Here is a 16,521-nt window from a genome sequence, read left to right as displayed (position 1 = left end):
CTGGCCTAACATGAGCGCGCTGTACAATATGGCGCCATGCTAACAACAGTGCCAGTCGTGCTGGGGAGTCATGAACCCGGAGGTGGGCGACCGGGCCGTGGCGAGGCGCGCACATGGTCTCCGTGTCGATGTCGTTCTCCTCCGTGCTGCTGCTGCCGGCCGTGCTGGCCGAGCTGCTGCTGCCCTCGCCCAGCAAGTTGTTCTCCTCCTCGCCGGTGAGACACTCTCCATCCAGGTCCCCGTCAGAAATCTCCTGCTGTGCACATACGCACGCACGAGACGCGGGGCTGCCATGCACGTACGAGACGCGGGGCTGCCATGCACGTACGAGACGCGGGGCTGCCATGCACGGACGAGACGCAGCACCACTATACACACACACGCGTATCTGAGAAGCAGGGTCGCTGTACGTACGAGACACGGTGCTGTCATACGGACAAACACACGAGACGCGTGACGGCTGTAGATATGAGACACGGTGCAAGCCCTGGTCCCCTCCACAATGTGCTGCGCCCCAGTGTGGAGTTGCCAGCTCTTAAACAAACCCTGGCGATAGCGAAATGAACATCGCACTTCGTATTATCAGCTGAACTATAAAGTGCACTCCACTCCCGTGGCTTCCTTGTGCTGGCAAGTGTCGTCGCAGCCAGCCAACGTCGGACGCGATGCCGCGCCAACCCGTGGAGGCATCACGATATTACGGATAACATCGCTCTGCCCGTCCCGAGAACGCCTGACAAGAACCCCCACGCAAATTGGCTGAAATCCAGGAAACCTTTCTAGATGCGCGCTTCTGCTCCAACAGCCAAAAATAAAATATAATCCAGCACTTGCTGGACAGGGATCGTGGGCGGCTACGGAAGTGGCAAACAAACACCGCACGGAGGACCCGACTGTGGGTGCACCGGGCTCTCCTCTCTTGCACGACGATCGTGGACCTCGCTCTAGCGCGCTCGAACGCAACGTGGGAGGTGCGCGTCCACCTTCCACAAATGGAACAAAGAATCACCGGGCCCGCCACTGTCGTGAAGTCCAAACAACAAAAAACATTTCACGCTAACGAATTCGCCATCCACGTAACATCCAGTCTCTGCGATATTGCAGCGGCGACTGCCTCCTTTGGGTCAGTTGAAAAAACGTAGCGTTCAACTATACACAACGCACCACATACTCATTGAAGGCTAGGCTGACCTAGGGTAAAATAAAATAAATCACGTTTCTTTATTTTACTACCTACGTGACTTAACGAAAGCTTCAAATCAAGATTGACCTAGGGTAGGCCCAGGAATGGTTAATTTATTCACCACTGCTGTTAGCCGGCATCACATCTGGCCGCCTTTGTCTCTCCAGCGACAATATTTCCACACCGCTCGCTCCAGGTACTCCTTTGAGGCCAAGCCGACCTAAGGGAGACCCAGGACCAGTTCAAATAATCGACACTGGTGCCGACCGTGACCAGGAATCGAACTCACGTCGCCGGATTCATAGCGAGGCACGCGAACCCCGCTGCACCAACCACCCACACAAAACGCACGCGTACGGCAACACACACCCGAGCATAATCTTTCAAACCGCAGCAGTGAGAGACCAGGATGCGGCGCTCACGTTGGAATCGTCATGCTGCGTCTTATCGTCGTCCTCTTCCTCGACAGGCAGCGCGCCGCCGCCTCCGCCGCCGTCCCGGGGCAGGGTGCTGTCCCTGGAGCAGCTGCCGTCACGCGGCGAGCGGATTCCGACCGCCGCGACCGACGCCAGCGCGCCGGCCGCCTCGGCGCACGAGTGCGAGCTCTGCCGGCCGGGACGTGGCTGCTTTGTCCGAGACGGGCCCCCGCGTGGACTCGTGTGGCTGCTGGGCAGAGTGGCGGCGCGGCCCGACTGGGAGCGCGACAGCTCGATGGTGAGCCTCTGTAATGGGATCAAATGAAATCTCATCGGTCTCGCAGGTGGTGGGCGGTGGGGACGACACTGCTTTGTGGCTTCAACCGAGTTGGAAATTTGCGAGGACAGTATTCCCTTGTTATTCACGAGCTTGCCGTTCGCGATTTTGGCTATCCGCGAATCGCATCTAGAACTCTACACGACTGCATCGAGAGAGAGGAAAAAGGTGAGGATAGAGACAAGTGATGAGATAAGGTGATGATGATGCTACTGTGCAGCATCATAATTTTATGAAAGTTTATTTTGAAACTATTATTTAGTACTTTATGTTTATTAGAACCATTTTTTTGTGTTGTCATTCTGAGGTTTTTTAATAGATTATTTATGTAAGGTCATTCATTATCTGCGAAATGTGCTATTCATGAGCATCTCCAAAATGCATCCCTCGCGAATAACGAAGGAATGCTGTACACTCAAACTTCGCCCATCGCAGGTTTTCTCATCGCGGATTTGACCATTCGCGCCAAATTCATCGAGGTATATAGCTCACTGATCACGCCCCTGCGGTTCGACCATTCACGGTTGACAGCAAGATTCCTGAACGCATTGTAAACTAGTACTGCAACCTAAATGCACTGCTCGCGATCATACTACTGCGGGAGAATGTACGTATGTTGAACTTCTTTTTCGCCGTATGTAGCCAATCGTGCTTATCGGAGGCAAGGGACAAACGAAAACACAAAAAAGCAGTTCTAAATAAATTAGTTCTCAATCTTGCTGATTTAAAAGTGCACAGCTCCAGCGACTTCCTAATATCGGAAGGAAGAGCATTCCAGACGGCCGCAGAAGCACACCAGAAAGCGCGCGATGTGGTCACCGTCTTGTTCGATGTTTCGCGAGAATGGCGGATGGACAAAGGCCTCAGTCGCAGCTACGGCGAAGACATGGTGGATGTGGGAGCTGGAGGTAAAGGGTCCTGCGACCGATCCACGACGACACCGCGTCGAGGCGGGACGAGAGAGCGGACAGTGGGAATGGGACGCGGCTAACGTAACCATACCAAGTGAGATATATTCAATACATCACCGAGGGTGCAAGCTGATAGGCACGTATTGATTTACCCCCCCCCCCTCACAATTCAATTGTGGTTGCAACTTAATTAAAAAACAAACATATTTTCAAACTGCACGGTTTGACGCATGTAACGTGAGCATTAGAATACATTTTTTTAAACGAATGTAAGCATCGTTACATGTCTATAACCTCTCAAATTTCGAGTCGATGTGAATTACTATCAACCATATATAAATATATATCCACCAAGGTCGCACAATAGTATAATAAAATGGCACAAAACAACATCGACAAACGACTCTACATGATCGCTCAATCAGGATGTGTGCTATTAACCCTTTCCCGTTCCGAGACATCTGCAAGTTGCAGGGTGGGTGTCCCGTTCACCGCTGAATCCCGGAACGCGCAAACGGCTCAACATTAATTTTATTTAGAAAAGATTACTAGCGACGTTGTTTTTAAAGACATTGTACTCACCGCAGAGAACCGTAGCGACGCAACCACCGCAACTCTACGATAGCTGGCGCCAAACTGTGCCACACTCCGTCCCACATGGCCTTGTGGGAGCCTCGGTACCGATAAAGTTACAGTAAAACATTGGATTGCGAGTAACTTTGGTCTGCGAGTGTTTTGCAAGACGAGCAAATTTTTTTAAAAATATATCAATTTGATAAACGAGCGAGGTCTTGCAATACGAGTAGTACGTGTACACGCTTTGTCTGCCGAGCGTCACGTGATCACAACTGGTATACCAGTGCTTTGATATACGATTGCTTTGATATACGAGTGCTTTGATATACGAGTGCTTTGGATTACAAACACGTTTCTGGAACGAATTATGCTCGCAATCGAAGGTTTTACTGTATTTTATTTTTTATTCCAGTTTCCGTTCCGATGAGGTATGTGTACATCATCGGAATGGGAAAGGGTTAAAAAGTAGGTCAATGGGGGCTGTTTGAGCATATGTCACCATGCTGATTAGTGAGGGTTAGTGAAGCAGTGGGGGGCAGGGTTGGAGAAAGTTGGAGGGGGGGGGAAGCAAGACCGGTTTCAATACCCCTTGCCACTGATGTTAGCCGTGGCCAAGAATCGAACTCAGGTCACCAAGTTCACAGCACAGCACATGAACCACTGTGCCACTACTCCACCCCATGGGCTCTTACGTGATTATAAACGATTATTTATTAAAGCTTACATTCGTAAGACTCAAAGGAAATATACCTGTGCTGTGGCCAAATAAAACTAAAATATATTGGTGCACAGATTAGCCTTATAAACAACACTTCCCAAGCACTTATTAACGGTGGCAAGAGACAGGATAGGGTAGTGTGGCAAGCCCCACCGACTATCTTCATTTCCCCAGTATTAATTTTCACAGTGCACCAGATACTCAGTTAAGGCCGAGTTGATCTAGGGAAGGTCGAGTACAGGTAAGTTTATTGAATTTGCACGTCTGGGTTTGTAATGCAGCAGTGTGATAACGACCACACCGTCAGTCTCCACATCTCCAAAATGAACACGTGCGCAAATATTCACAAGTACACAGACAGCGGACAGCAATGGGGGACAGACCTCTTTAAGGTCATTGGTCTGCTGGATGTAGGCTGCCTGTGCCGTCTCCAGCTGGCTGATGTACCACTGCTGGTCGCGACACTTCTGGTGAAACGTGGGCGGGCGTAGCTGAAACCTGCCGGAAGGCACGCATCCGATACAAGCACAGGCAAAACGGAGGCCCAACACCAGCTCACGTCAATGTTCAAGAGGTTAGCATGAATAATACCATTGAAGATTTTTTTTTTATCTACAGACCCGGATATATCGGTGGTTTGTGTTTGACCATACTTCACCATGCTGCTTTGTGAGGGTTTCTGGAAGGGGGTGCCAGGGATTGGTTAACATAACTATCATTGTTGATGTTAACCGTGGCCAGGAATCTAAGTCAGCTTGCTGGGTGCATCGCGCAGTCGGCAAACCACACTGTGCACCTGCGACACCCCATTCCAGTATTGCTTTGGTTACCGTTATTTTATCAATATCTGGTGAGGTGATACTGTGGCAGAATTTAACTCGCAATCAAAAAGTTGCAAGCTACATTCCAAGTTGGGGATCAACTGATCCCATGAACATCATCCTTTTGCGGTAAATAAAACACGTGCCACCACTTTGCGGGAAATCAACGGTTGCTGTCAAATGTATCGGCTGATCGCTGCCATTGAAAGGCAGAATTCAGGGGGCCACGAAACAGAAATGAATGCCAGCCCACGCTCGATAAAATGGAGATACAATTCCACACGACACATATGAAAGGCGAGTGAACGAAATGGCAGAACCACGTGGTGCTTACCTGAGCACCACGGAGTCGTTGTGAGTGTTGAGGTAGCCCTCGCTGGCCAGGAGGTCGAGGCGGAAGAAGCGGTTGTATCCCCAACACTCTCCCACCTCAAAGTCGGACGCAAACTCGCGGATGATGTTCTTGCTGGGGTCGCTGGACGCCTGGTGCACCATCTCCACCCGGTACTCGTACCTGCGAGACACCGCCGCAGCAAGTTCGAGCCCCGATGATATAGATGGGCCCAACCTGTAGTCGTGCGGTAGGAGTCTTCTTCAATCAAGACCGCTCAAGTTCGCCGTTTGTGTAATAACGTGGCGTTTCAGTTAACGTTATTAGACGCTCGTCCCCATTTAACTCTGAGCCCGTGCTGCACCTGAAATCAAAGTGTCTCCCTGATCAGATGAACAATGAGGAGGGGGCTAATTTCTGCCGGAGGTCTTTAAACCAGCGGCGTGAATTCAACATTCCTATCACGCAGGGTCGGTCTATCCACAGGATGACCACTGTGGACTTCTCACAAAGTGGTACTCATTTTAAGGACCATAGAGGGATGATAGACCAAGTCAAGCTCATAGCGGGTCTTGAACTTTCTATTGCGAGTCACGCACTTTTATGACAGTGCTACAACTAACATCTGTAGATATACAACATTGTTACTGCACTGCTGGATGAAGGCCTCACCACACTGGACGGGTTTATGAGAGTTTATTTGACCATAATTTGCCACACTGAAGAGTGTGGGTTGTCAAGGCTGGGAGCATAGATGTACCGAGCGTAGTTCAGTACTAAATTGGACTTGCCATCTGCTGAGAATGTAACACCCAATGACGATGTGATTGAAACCATGCAGAAAGAAAATATCAAATAATGTAGCGTGCAATCTTACATGTTTCATATTTACTTTAAAAATGTTTGCTTTTATTAAAGTAAAATGTGCATAAACTTATTTATCTTAAGCATATTTACATTAAACATACCTTGTGCAGTGGGCAAACTGACCCCATGTTGTAGTCTGTTAAACCGTTCCCTTCATTTGCAATCACCACCGTGCAATTCATAGAAGAGTAATGTTAACCACTCACTTGGATGTCTCTGGCAAGCCCGCAGAGAGCTCTAAGAACACGGAGAGGTAATTCCCTCGTACCACGCCATTTCCATCCTACAAGGACAGAGGGTGTAATCATTGCCATACAACAATCTACCATTACCACCATGATCCCTGCAGCAAGAACAATGTAAGCACGGGACAAGCTTGTAAGCCAGTCCATTAAGTGATACACCACTTCGTGGTTTAATGCTATGTCATTTGAGTCTAAAGTGTTGGGGTACGGTGTTTGATGGACAAGTGAATTTGCAATGCCAGGCAAATCCTCATGTATTCACGACTGAGCTCGAAACCTCGTGCGTGAATGGTCCGGAAATGTTTTCTTTTTGTTAACAATCGAAAGTCTAGTTTATTAGCACTGATAAATGTATGTGTATGCGTGCAGACACATGACCACATCAGAGTGGTCTGTAACTAATACATGAAATGTGTGTTGAACTTCTTCGGCACCGTACGTAGCCAACCGTGCTAATTGGAGGCGCAGTACTAACGTGGGCGTCGTGTTCGTTTTTATCAACCAAATATAACATTACACAATTTTCACGCGAGATTAGACACACACACGTTGCTGGGTTGTTGTACGTTACGTTTGATTTTTTCATATTTTCTATCTAAACGATAGAACGACATTCAATGGAGCTCAAGGTCAGCCATTATGCACGATTAGGGGGGCTTCACGAGCCTCCTCCATTCTATAAAGATCCCCCGTATAGCCTGTAGGAGACTGCCGAAGCAAGTGCCGTTAGCGTGCAACTAACTACGAAGGCCGGCACGGCACACGAGGTGGTGGGTGGCCAGCATCACGCCCGGCCGCCTTTGTCTCCCCAGTGGTGATGTTTACCAGACCAGGTACTCATTTGAGCTTGAGTCGACATAGGGGAGGCCCAGTACCGGTTCAAGTAATCGTCAGTGGTGTTGGCCGTGAGCGGGAATCGAACTCTGGTGGCTGGATTCGTAGTGCAACGCGCACACACTCACCGGGTACACTTTGAGCCTCCAGCATAGGCCGGACACCTGCAGCGGAGGGCTGTACACTGGATCGGCTCTCTGCCTCAAGATGCTGCGTGGCAAGTGGGGGACAGATGGCACCACCGCTCACCATTAAACCCACCAAAAGCAGGCACAACGATCATCAACGCGTATCCGTTTGGACAGTCGCCATCATTTTACACTGCCTAATTTAATGCCGTAGATGTTGGCTAATAATACAGTGGGGCAGATGTGCAAAGTAGCATGAAGCAAATAATGCACGTTGTGATAATAGCACAAGATGTGGCAGGATGCTACGTGAATCCCTATGGCCAGATCACCCATAATGCACCTGGTCTAGTCAGATCTCAGGATTGAGCCTGGAGAGTTCTTGAATGGGTGAAAGCCAAGCATAACAGGTTTTGTAGGTAGCGTATGCACAGCTACGTGGGGGGAACAGCAGAGAGCAATGCGGCAATTTTTTTAAATGTTAGTACACCTCTATGTTACCAAACCTTCCATAACCTACACTGACAAGCATGGTGAAGTATGGTCAAACACCCGCCATAGCCGACATGGTGTGGGGGAAGGCCATTATCTTGCACAGGATTGACAGGTTACACTACACTATACTCTTTGGTTTTTCGGTAAAGTCACAATGGGTGGGGGGGCTGGGTGGGGAGGGGTGGGGCTGGGTGGGGAGGGTGGGAGGGTTGGGGCTGGGTGGGGAGGTGCTGGTCAACCCGTGGTGCCCTTATAAAACTCAACGTTTAACCTACTCACGCCGGCTTGTGCCCGCCCTCACAGTCGGGCATATTTGCGGAATCCACCACGCCGCCGTTGACCCTGGCCATTGACCGAGAAACCCAACGTTCCTACCAGCTCCCTCCGCAGGAGGAATGTGTTAATTTCATTTGTTCACTGCCCATTGTGTAATGTCAATCTCCCAAAGTGTTTTTTTTTTGTTCACCTCGACAATTAATTGTTGACGAATTGTTGTTGTTAAAACCACCAAATGAATCGTCGATTCTCAAGTGCGTACCAATCACGGACACCCACCTGAAGTTTGAGAGCACAAACGTGCTGGAGTCATAGGCAGGCACCAACTCACTGTGAAATTGAAAAACAGAGAAGCGTACGTATAACCGCCATTAAAGTGCACATCACGTTATATAAATCTTAAATGCATTGCAGTGAACAGAACCATACATCAATGTTATTGTCAGAGATGTAAGCACAAGGCTTGCTTGAGATGGAGATTATCAGCACAAGGCACTACCCACTCAAGTACAATGTATGCCTATGCATAATTTTCCTATATTATTTTACCTTATCTGATAATCCTGTGAAGATAGTTATACATGTAAAAAAAAGGTGAGATGGATATGGCATGCAAAAATAATTCCCTAAAGCAGTTTTTTGGACTGTTCTGGTTGAAATTAATCACCGGAATGAGTATTGAGTGAATATATACAAGGTTGAAATGTTGATATAATGTGAAGCCAACATTAATTTTATACATGTGGAAAGTTACACAATTTTGGGTTAAACAAATGTTTTCCGGAGGAATCTAGAGCTCTAAACGTTAGTGTTGTTGTGACAAAACAACGTAATATATCAACACACTGTTCATGGAAATGTACTCAAAATATTAATTAAAAATGCGAGGCTCAAGATTAGGAGCGGTGATTGACAAGTTTTAGCTCGACAGAGCAAATGGCAAGTAACTGATTAAAATGTTATTTTACAACACGATCCTCTTCAAATGTGATGCACTTCGTGCCGATTGGCGCTCCAGGGCTTTAAGCCCTGTCTGGAAGAAGTCTTTGCTTTAATCCTGACATCTTTTGGACACATCCCTCCATCCCTCCCGTCTGTCCCGTATGAAACCCCCTACTTGTCACGAGAGGCGTTCTTTCATTGCGAGTATTTCTTAGAATGTGCAGCAATTTAATGGAAGCCAGGTCCACCCCTATGATTGTTTTCCCAGGTTTAAGCATTTTTTTTTAACTAGGCCTGTGCATATTCTTGGTTCTTTCGGTAAAGTCACGTAAGGAAAAAAACGCCACTTTTTAAAAAAAATTCTTGCTGTAGATTTCACACCTGATGATGATTGCTTGTGTTGCAGTCGAAACGTCGTGAGAATTGTATTGTTTAATATTTTTATTATTTTATTATTTCCATTCTACGCGACTCTACCGAAAGAACTAAGAATATGAATCCCTGCAGTCACGAAAGCTTTAAATCAAAATTTAGGCCTGTGCATATTCACCTTGCTCCTGCCTCCTGAGTGAATTTAAAAATTCACGGTTGTGATTCGATTAACAATATAGCGCAGCTGTGTAGCACCTCTAGCGGCTCCACGGATTAAGTGAACCAATGCATTGTACGTGAATAACACAACTGATTGACACGCAGGACTTGACGCACGTATCCTGCGGCATAACAATACATTTACATCACGAATTGATGCATCTATACACCCATAGTTTTGATCCGTTCTTCTTTCAATGTCTCTAATCTTTTCAGATTTTTTTATTCTTTATGTCACTAAGAAAAACCCCCATTCCAATTGTCTGTAAAAAAAAACAAGGTTAATCTTTTACCATGACATTTGATAATCCTAAATAATGTAACACTCTGGCACCACGGTGTAGCACCGCTTCTCCTACGTCAAGTCACATGCAGATGTTTTGACCCTCCCTCGCCCCACGCCACCTCATGAGAGTATTTTGGTTCGTGTCTCTCCCACCTCGTGAAGTCAGGGGGCACCGGCGCAGTGACGAAGGAGGCCATGGGTCGGCGATGGACCTGCTGAAACATCTGCAAGATCTCCGCACTCTTCATGATTAGTTCACTCTTGCTGCATGAGCGTACCTGCAGGGAAGGGCGGCATATCAGACGTGAACAACAATTATACAACTTTATGCAAAATAACGTGACACTCATTGAACAGAAAAATGCATGCAAGCAGGAAACTGACATTAGCCTCAAGGTTATTCTCTTACAGGATCAATGAATTAAATGAACAGAGAACATTATGTAAGCAAATGTTGCTTTGGACTACATTTTTTGGCAAAATCGTGACCAATTGTCAAAATGATGCATTGCAGCCATTTCATACTGGTAGGAACCTCCTGGTTACACCAGCCCACAGGGGATTATTGTGTCCGTCCGTCGTGCAGGGAGGCGCTGGGTGGGGAGGGAGGGGCTGGGTGGAGAGGGGAGGGTGGGGAGGGGCTGGGTGGGGAGGGTGGGGAGGGGCTGGGTGGGGAGGGTGGGGCTGGGTAAGGAGGGGCTGGTCACCCCGTGTTGCCCTTATAAAACTCAACATTTAACCTACTCACGCCGGCTTGTGTCCACCCTCACAGTTGGGCATATTTGCGGAATACTCCACGCCGCCGTTGACCCTGGCCATTGACCGAGCAACCCAACGTTCCTACCAGCTCCCTCCGCAGGAATGTGTTTAAGATGCGAATCTGTCCCTATACCCAACTCATTGGCAATGTGGTCACAGCACCTGACTCACAATTGCAATGTCGTGACTTAAAATATTGGTTTAGGAATCATCTCAATTTTTCAATGCTCCAGAACAGAACAACGGTGGCTCTTAACAATGACTCTCCAAAGGAAAAACTGGCTACCCACCATGAGAATGTGGAATTTCTGCCACCAGCTCATGGTTATTAACAGCAATGATTGTTGAATCAGAAAGACGCTACACCAAAGGGAACATTACCCGTTTAATGAGCGACACACATACATCTGTCACTTGTAACAATTACATCGGCTGAGCACTCGCCAAATCTGCATAATGATCATACGAGAATGTAGAGCTGCTCGGTTTTTAAGGCACAGTATGATAAAGGAATTAATGATAATGTTGATAATTGCATCCCTTACATTTGCAGGCAGTTGTGATTTTAGTTACACATGAATGGACAAACCCCGACTTTGTGTTTGAGCCAGTGGTAGTGCACTCACGACAGATTAAATGTTGCACTACCTGGTGTTCCACCTCCTGCAGCAGACTCTCCAAAAGCTCCGTCTCTTTCGTCAACGAGTTCTTTTGGCCTAGCCGAACAAATCGACACATTGGCAATCAACAGCACACGGGGAGAGAAAGAGATGCCAAGCCCGGAAACAAGAGGCATACGCATCGGCCGCATTCACAGTGACGCCACTAAGATACGTCAGAGATGGGAAGTTTCATAAAGACAGGGAGCACATTGCATCGGGCGTCTACGGCGCTCACCCATGAGAGTCAGCAGCTTGCTCTTGAGCTGCGTGTCCAGTCGGGCGATCATCATCTCCACGGCGTTGCGGATTTCCCGCACTCGGTCGTCCTTTGCGCCCCTGACGGACTCGACGTTTTTTTCCTGCACACCCGAGTCACGTTTGGATGATCATTTGTCATGCGCTAGAACCCTCCAATCATGCTGCCGTGGTGCAACGGTTAGCAAACGGAGCTTGCATTTCGGTCGACTGTTTGATCTCCCAGTGTGGGCAGTTAAAGCCAAGCGCTACGAGTACACACCGCAGCAAGTTGCTCATCAGGTCACACATGGTGGGGTAAAGTGTGGGTAATCTCATCTCTTCCGAGATGTCTGACCAGCATGGAAGAGTAGGCCAAATATCCTCTAGAGGGGCTCTCTAAAAGCCCTTCTGTGGTGGAGGTCCCTCTGCCAGCAGTGGTGTGAACGAGCAATTGTAGGGCTGCACCTTTACCATTACACTCCAATGTAGCTGGCTGACACACCGCCCACACAGTTGGCTTGCCTGTGATATCGTACGAATCGATATGATGTTATTGTTGCGAGTATATACAGAAATGTCACCGCCTAAGGAATGTGGAATGTCGAATAATATCCAAGGATCACCAACGGCACCCAGTGCTCATTTGCGTAATGTGTCATTAGCAGGCCGAGTAAAAAAAAAAATCAACAAATACGAATTACTCGTTGTGCTCACAAATACGCAAACATATGAGGTGACCTTGTTGAAGGGACACCCTTTGAGCCCGCACATACACAGCGGAATACAACACGAGAGCAATCGGCCAAGACACCGCTGCAGTGCCGGTCTTCAGGCAGCCCAATGCAGTAATTGTTGTTATTCCCTTTGTAATGCAACATTAACATTCCATAAGCATACAAGGAGAAGGCCTTGGTACATTGCAGTCAAACGCAAACCGAGGGTCAATACGTGCCCAAATTAAATTAAACCCACCATATTTTACCCACGTTCAAGCTTGCACATGGGGAATCGTATAACAACAAAAACAATATTGATTCGCCAACCTCAAACCACTGCCCGGTCAAATGCAGTGCCTTTGACACATGGTGCTGTTTGTCATCTTCTATCTAATTTTGTTAGCCCCTTGACATGCCTGAATTGTAACACAAAGTGGTGGCCTCGTTAATAAGTGCTTAAGGAGGGTCACGTAACAGCCACAATACTAGAGACCAAAACTTTTCTACGACTGCCACATTCAAGAACTCTTGAGAAATGTTCCACCCTGGGCTCTATTTTTTTGTATCTGCTCATTATTCTTCGTATGTATGTGTGCGGTTGACTAAGTACGGTGCGAAGAGAACTTCGACATACATACATGTTGAACTTCTTTCGCACCGTACGTAGCCAACCGTGCTCATCGTAGGCGGCGTGGATGCGGCCGCCACTCACCACTTCCTGCACCAGGCTGATGAGCTCCATCAGTCGCCGCCGCAGCTTCCCCACCTCCTCGTTGACCTGTGACACGTGTTGCTCGTAGATCTCCGACAGCGGCTTAAACATGTGGCCACCATGCTGTACAGCGCACGAGATAGATGTGCGCGCGCACACACACACACAAGTTTGCACGCACAACCACTGTTAGCCACTAAGTGTCGGTGACGGCTTGTGCCAAACTCGGTGCACTCGGAGGTCACGTTAAGTGTTGAAGGCTTGCCGACAGGTCACACAGGACAGACCCAGGTGCTGTAGCTTGAGTGAATGGGAAGACTGGCAGATGCACCACCTGTGCTCCCCAACATGCTAAATCGCTGCGTTTTAGCCGCCCGGCGTTCCGATCGTTTTTGTGAGTGTCTATCCTCTACCCTTTGCTGTTGTTGGAGGGCTGGTGCCTCCAACTACCCAGCAGCATTCTTCACGAGCCTCCTGCAGAGAGGCTTGAGCTTGACACCGCTAGTAACAGTAATCTGCAAGTTCAATCAACTCCAGATCTTTCTGTACCACATTAGTCCATCTCTTCTCGAGCCTGTGCCACGCCCCCCCGTTTCGCTCCCTCAATAAAATGGAGCCATACCTTGACTGCACCTGGGCATCGATCAGCTACGTATTGCATCTGTACTAGATACACCAACACAGCCACCAGTCGCCATTAAATTGGCGGTAACATCGCCACAGCGCTTGTGCCAGGCTAGGTGCATTTTGAGGCCACGTGAAGTTACAAAGCCCTTTGGACACATATGCACACATAGAAAGGCACACAGACGCAAATAGAGAGCCAGAACATTCAGGAAAATGCCAACCCGTAATAGTAAACACCTAATAAGGTCGGCATAGGACACGAGGCGGGTGTGGTATAGTCAGCAGGACACCTGGGCACCATTATCTCCCCAGTGCTCAATTAAGGCTAGCACCGATTTAAGACCGAGTTGATCTGGCAGAGGCTTAGAGAACAAGTTCAATCACCAGGTGGCCACATGTGTGCGTGGCTGGGAGTTGAACCCAGTTCACGAGGAAAACAGCTCAGGATGCAAACCACACACAGCTATAATGGTATTGGCTAGTATCGAATTAAAATCAGCAACAACGGTGGTGTCATTAATTCTGGTGATTGGGTTATCAGCAGATCACATCATTAAGGTGTATGGGCCCAATAGATCCATTCATTATGTTTCACAAGTGAATAATGGCATCCCTTGTCAAGAGGTGAAATATCTACCCATTTGCTCATGAAACTAAGATCCTCTCTCTGGTCAATGAGCATTCTCATCAACACAGAAAAAAATAATGCCAATTACAAAAACATCAAATAACACAGGCTAATCTGTCATACTATTGCAGAACATCGCAGAGGACGCAATGAAAACCTGACAAGGCACGTGTATATCTGTGCGGCATTTTCAAATTCCAAGGCAGCTAATCGACACGACAACCTCGCGTTTTATTGAAGCATTTCCGACCGAGGTTGCAAGGGTTTACCGCCTTGGCTCGATCCGTCCACTTCTGGTGGGAGGGCACTATAATCCAATATGAACGAACCTGTAGTACCAAGTTGTGTTGCTATTCGGAAGCCACCTTTGAAAAAACCAAAGTTATTATTTTTTATATGCTCCGAAGAAAGGCCATTGCACAAAAAATTGCCTATTATAAATGTTTCATTTTAAGGCCACAGTGGTATTGACGTATGTATTTGCGTTTTTCGCAAATTGATCATCGGGTTTCTCAAACCATGGAGACACAAACCAGAGAAAAAAAAATGACTTTTTAAATATGCAAAGGTGTTTTGATAGCTACCCGTCATCTTTCATACCACTAACGTTCTTGCATGGACGTTTACCAATCTTTTAATCATCGGTGCCTTGTCACATGCTTTGCGTGCCAACTTCACTCACGCCGAAGTTGCCGGTCAATGCGAGTACAATCCCCGGTGGCTCTTCACATGCAGGGAAGTGAAGCGCCGCCTAAGCCCCCACCTCACTTTCCATTGGTTACCCCCCCCCTCGCTAGCCACACGCATCCTGCGGCAACGTAAAAAACTAAAATGACATTGACACAACACCCAGACGACACAGTCGCCCCGGAGGAGGTTGTTAGGACTGGAACATTTCGGGTCAACACACGTTCATAAGGCTGCCATGGCTACATAGCCGAGAGCGGGCCCAAGTCTCGCATACACAGCTTTAACCCACACATAGTGCGTTCCAGTCTAAATTGATCTGTTACCGTTTTTAATTTACACATCAGTCTATAGTGACCTATGTATACTGTAAATAGCTTTGCAATGTATACAATTAATAAAACAAATACAACTGTATAGTATATACACTCCATGCGTGGTAGAAACACTGTGCATGCAGTATGTATTTCATGCACAGTGTTTTTCAATTAACTGTATATCGCCAGCCACAATTTTCCTCCGCAAGATAGACATTTCTCATTGCATTGAAATGCAACGATCCGCATGGCAATTGTCTCAGCATGTCAATGTCAGCATAAAACCAGCACGTGGGAAAAGGCCCACTGCAATGCAACTTAACTTGAGATAAAGAGATGACGAATGGAAACACGTGCAATATCGTTCCCTGTAACTGTTAGATTTCATGTAGTGTCAAACAGCTGTAAATGTCACGTTTTTGCAATTCACACTGACCTTCCGCTGGCCCATAACACAATACAGTATATAAAAAAATACAACTGTGATGGCACCGATTTATACAGGAAGGCCTCGCCGAGTCCCGAAGTTTGTTTCGTTGATTTCAGGAGGAAAAAAAACACGCATATACGATTGTGGAATAACACTCATACAGTCTGCACAGATGGGTTGACCAACACATTTGGTGCACTGCCATCTCCAGGCCACCTCAGAGGCCCAGCGGATACAACATTTTCATAAACCTACGTGGGGGATCTCGCCACCCCGAGCACAGCTTTGCCTAGCTCACAAAACAAACAACTACAAAAACATGAACGTCACGTGGAGACATGCCATGGATCCACGTCAGGGAGACGGCAAGCACCGCCTCGGGTTCTGGTAACTTGCAGGTGACGTGAGCATGCCCTATTAATTCACGAGAGCACAACAGGAAAGCGGAAACTACATTCGTCGTTCCACTCGTGGCTGCTGCTGGGCTGCCACAAGACCTGTTCTCTTGGGAGGGTGAACAGACAACTTGGCTAGAAGACCTCAAATGGATACTCTTAGGTTTTTTTTCTTCGGTAAAGTCACGTAGGTAAAAATAATAAAAATAATGGAAATAATAATAGAAATAAAATAATAAATGACGACGTTTCGGAGGCAACACAAGTCTCCGTCATCAGGTGAAACCGTCACAGCTAAATTTGCTGTATCAAGTGAAGCAAAATTCCAAGAGACAAGCTCTTAAATACAAGTTAAGGGGGAGGGGGGGGGCTTGTCGCTTGGAATATTGCCTTA

The 16,521-nt window shown here is 47.5% G+C and overlaps 1 protein-coding gene across 6 annotated transcripts in view; it reads right to left on the bottom strand.

Annotated features, from left to right (window-relative positions):
- TRIM37 (tripartite motif containing 37) overlaps positions 1 to 16,521 on the bottom strand; it is a 44,568-nt gene that overhangs the window by 18,943 nt on the left and 9,104 nt on the right. For 5 of the 6 annotated variants that reach the window (XM_061562106.1, XM_061562103.1, XM_061562107.1 and 2 more), the window contains 11 exons: positions 13,044 to 13,166; positions 11,614 to 11,737; positions 11,365 to 11,432; positions 10,111 to 10,235; positions 8,418 to 8,468; positions 7,368 to 7,449; positions 6,367 to 6,443; positions 5,297 to 5,476; positions 4,525 to 4,639; positions 1,606 to 1,905; positions 114 to 256 (listed from right to left, as the gene is read on the bottom strand). In XM_061562106.1, the coding sequence (XP_061418090.1) occupies positions 114 to 256; positions 1,606 to 1,905; positions 4,525 to 4,639; positions 5,297 to 5,476; positions 6,367 to 6,443; positions 7,368 to 7,449; positions 8,418 to 8,468; positions 10,111 to 10,235; positions 11,365 to 11,432; positions 11,614 to 11,737; positions 13,044 to 13,166 (1,388 nt within the window). The remainder of the gene's footprint in view (positions 1 to 113; positions 257 to 1,605; positions 1,906 to 4,524; positions 4,640 to 5,296; positions 5,477 to 6,366; positions 6,444 to 7,367; positions 7,450 to 8,417; positions 8,469 to 10,110; positions 10,236 to 11,364; positions 11,433 to 11,613; positions 11,738 to 13,043; positions 13,167 to 16,521) is intronic. The other variant, XM_061562104.1, reaches the window with a different exon arrangement.

This window comes from Lethenteron reissneri, chromosome 28 (genome assembly GCF_015708825.2).
Source record: "Lethenteron reissneri isolate LAM-NWPU_2019-01 chromosome 28, ASM1570882v1, whole genome shotgun sequence".
Lineage (NCBI taxonomy): Eukaryota > Metazoa > Chordata > Hyperoartia > Petromyzontiformes > Petromyzontidae > Lethenteron > Lethenteron reissneri.
Note: the sequence above shows the minus strand (reverse complement) of the source record. Positions and strands in the feature narration are given on the sequence as shown.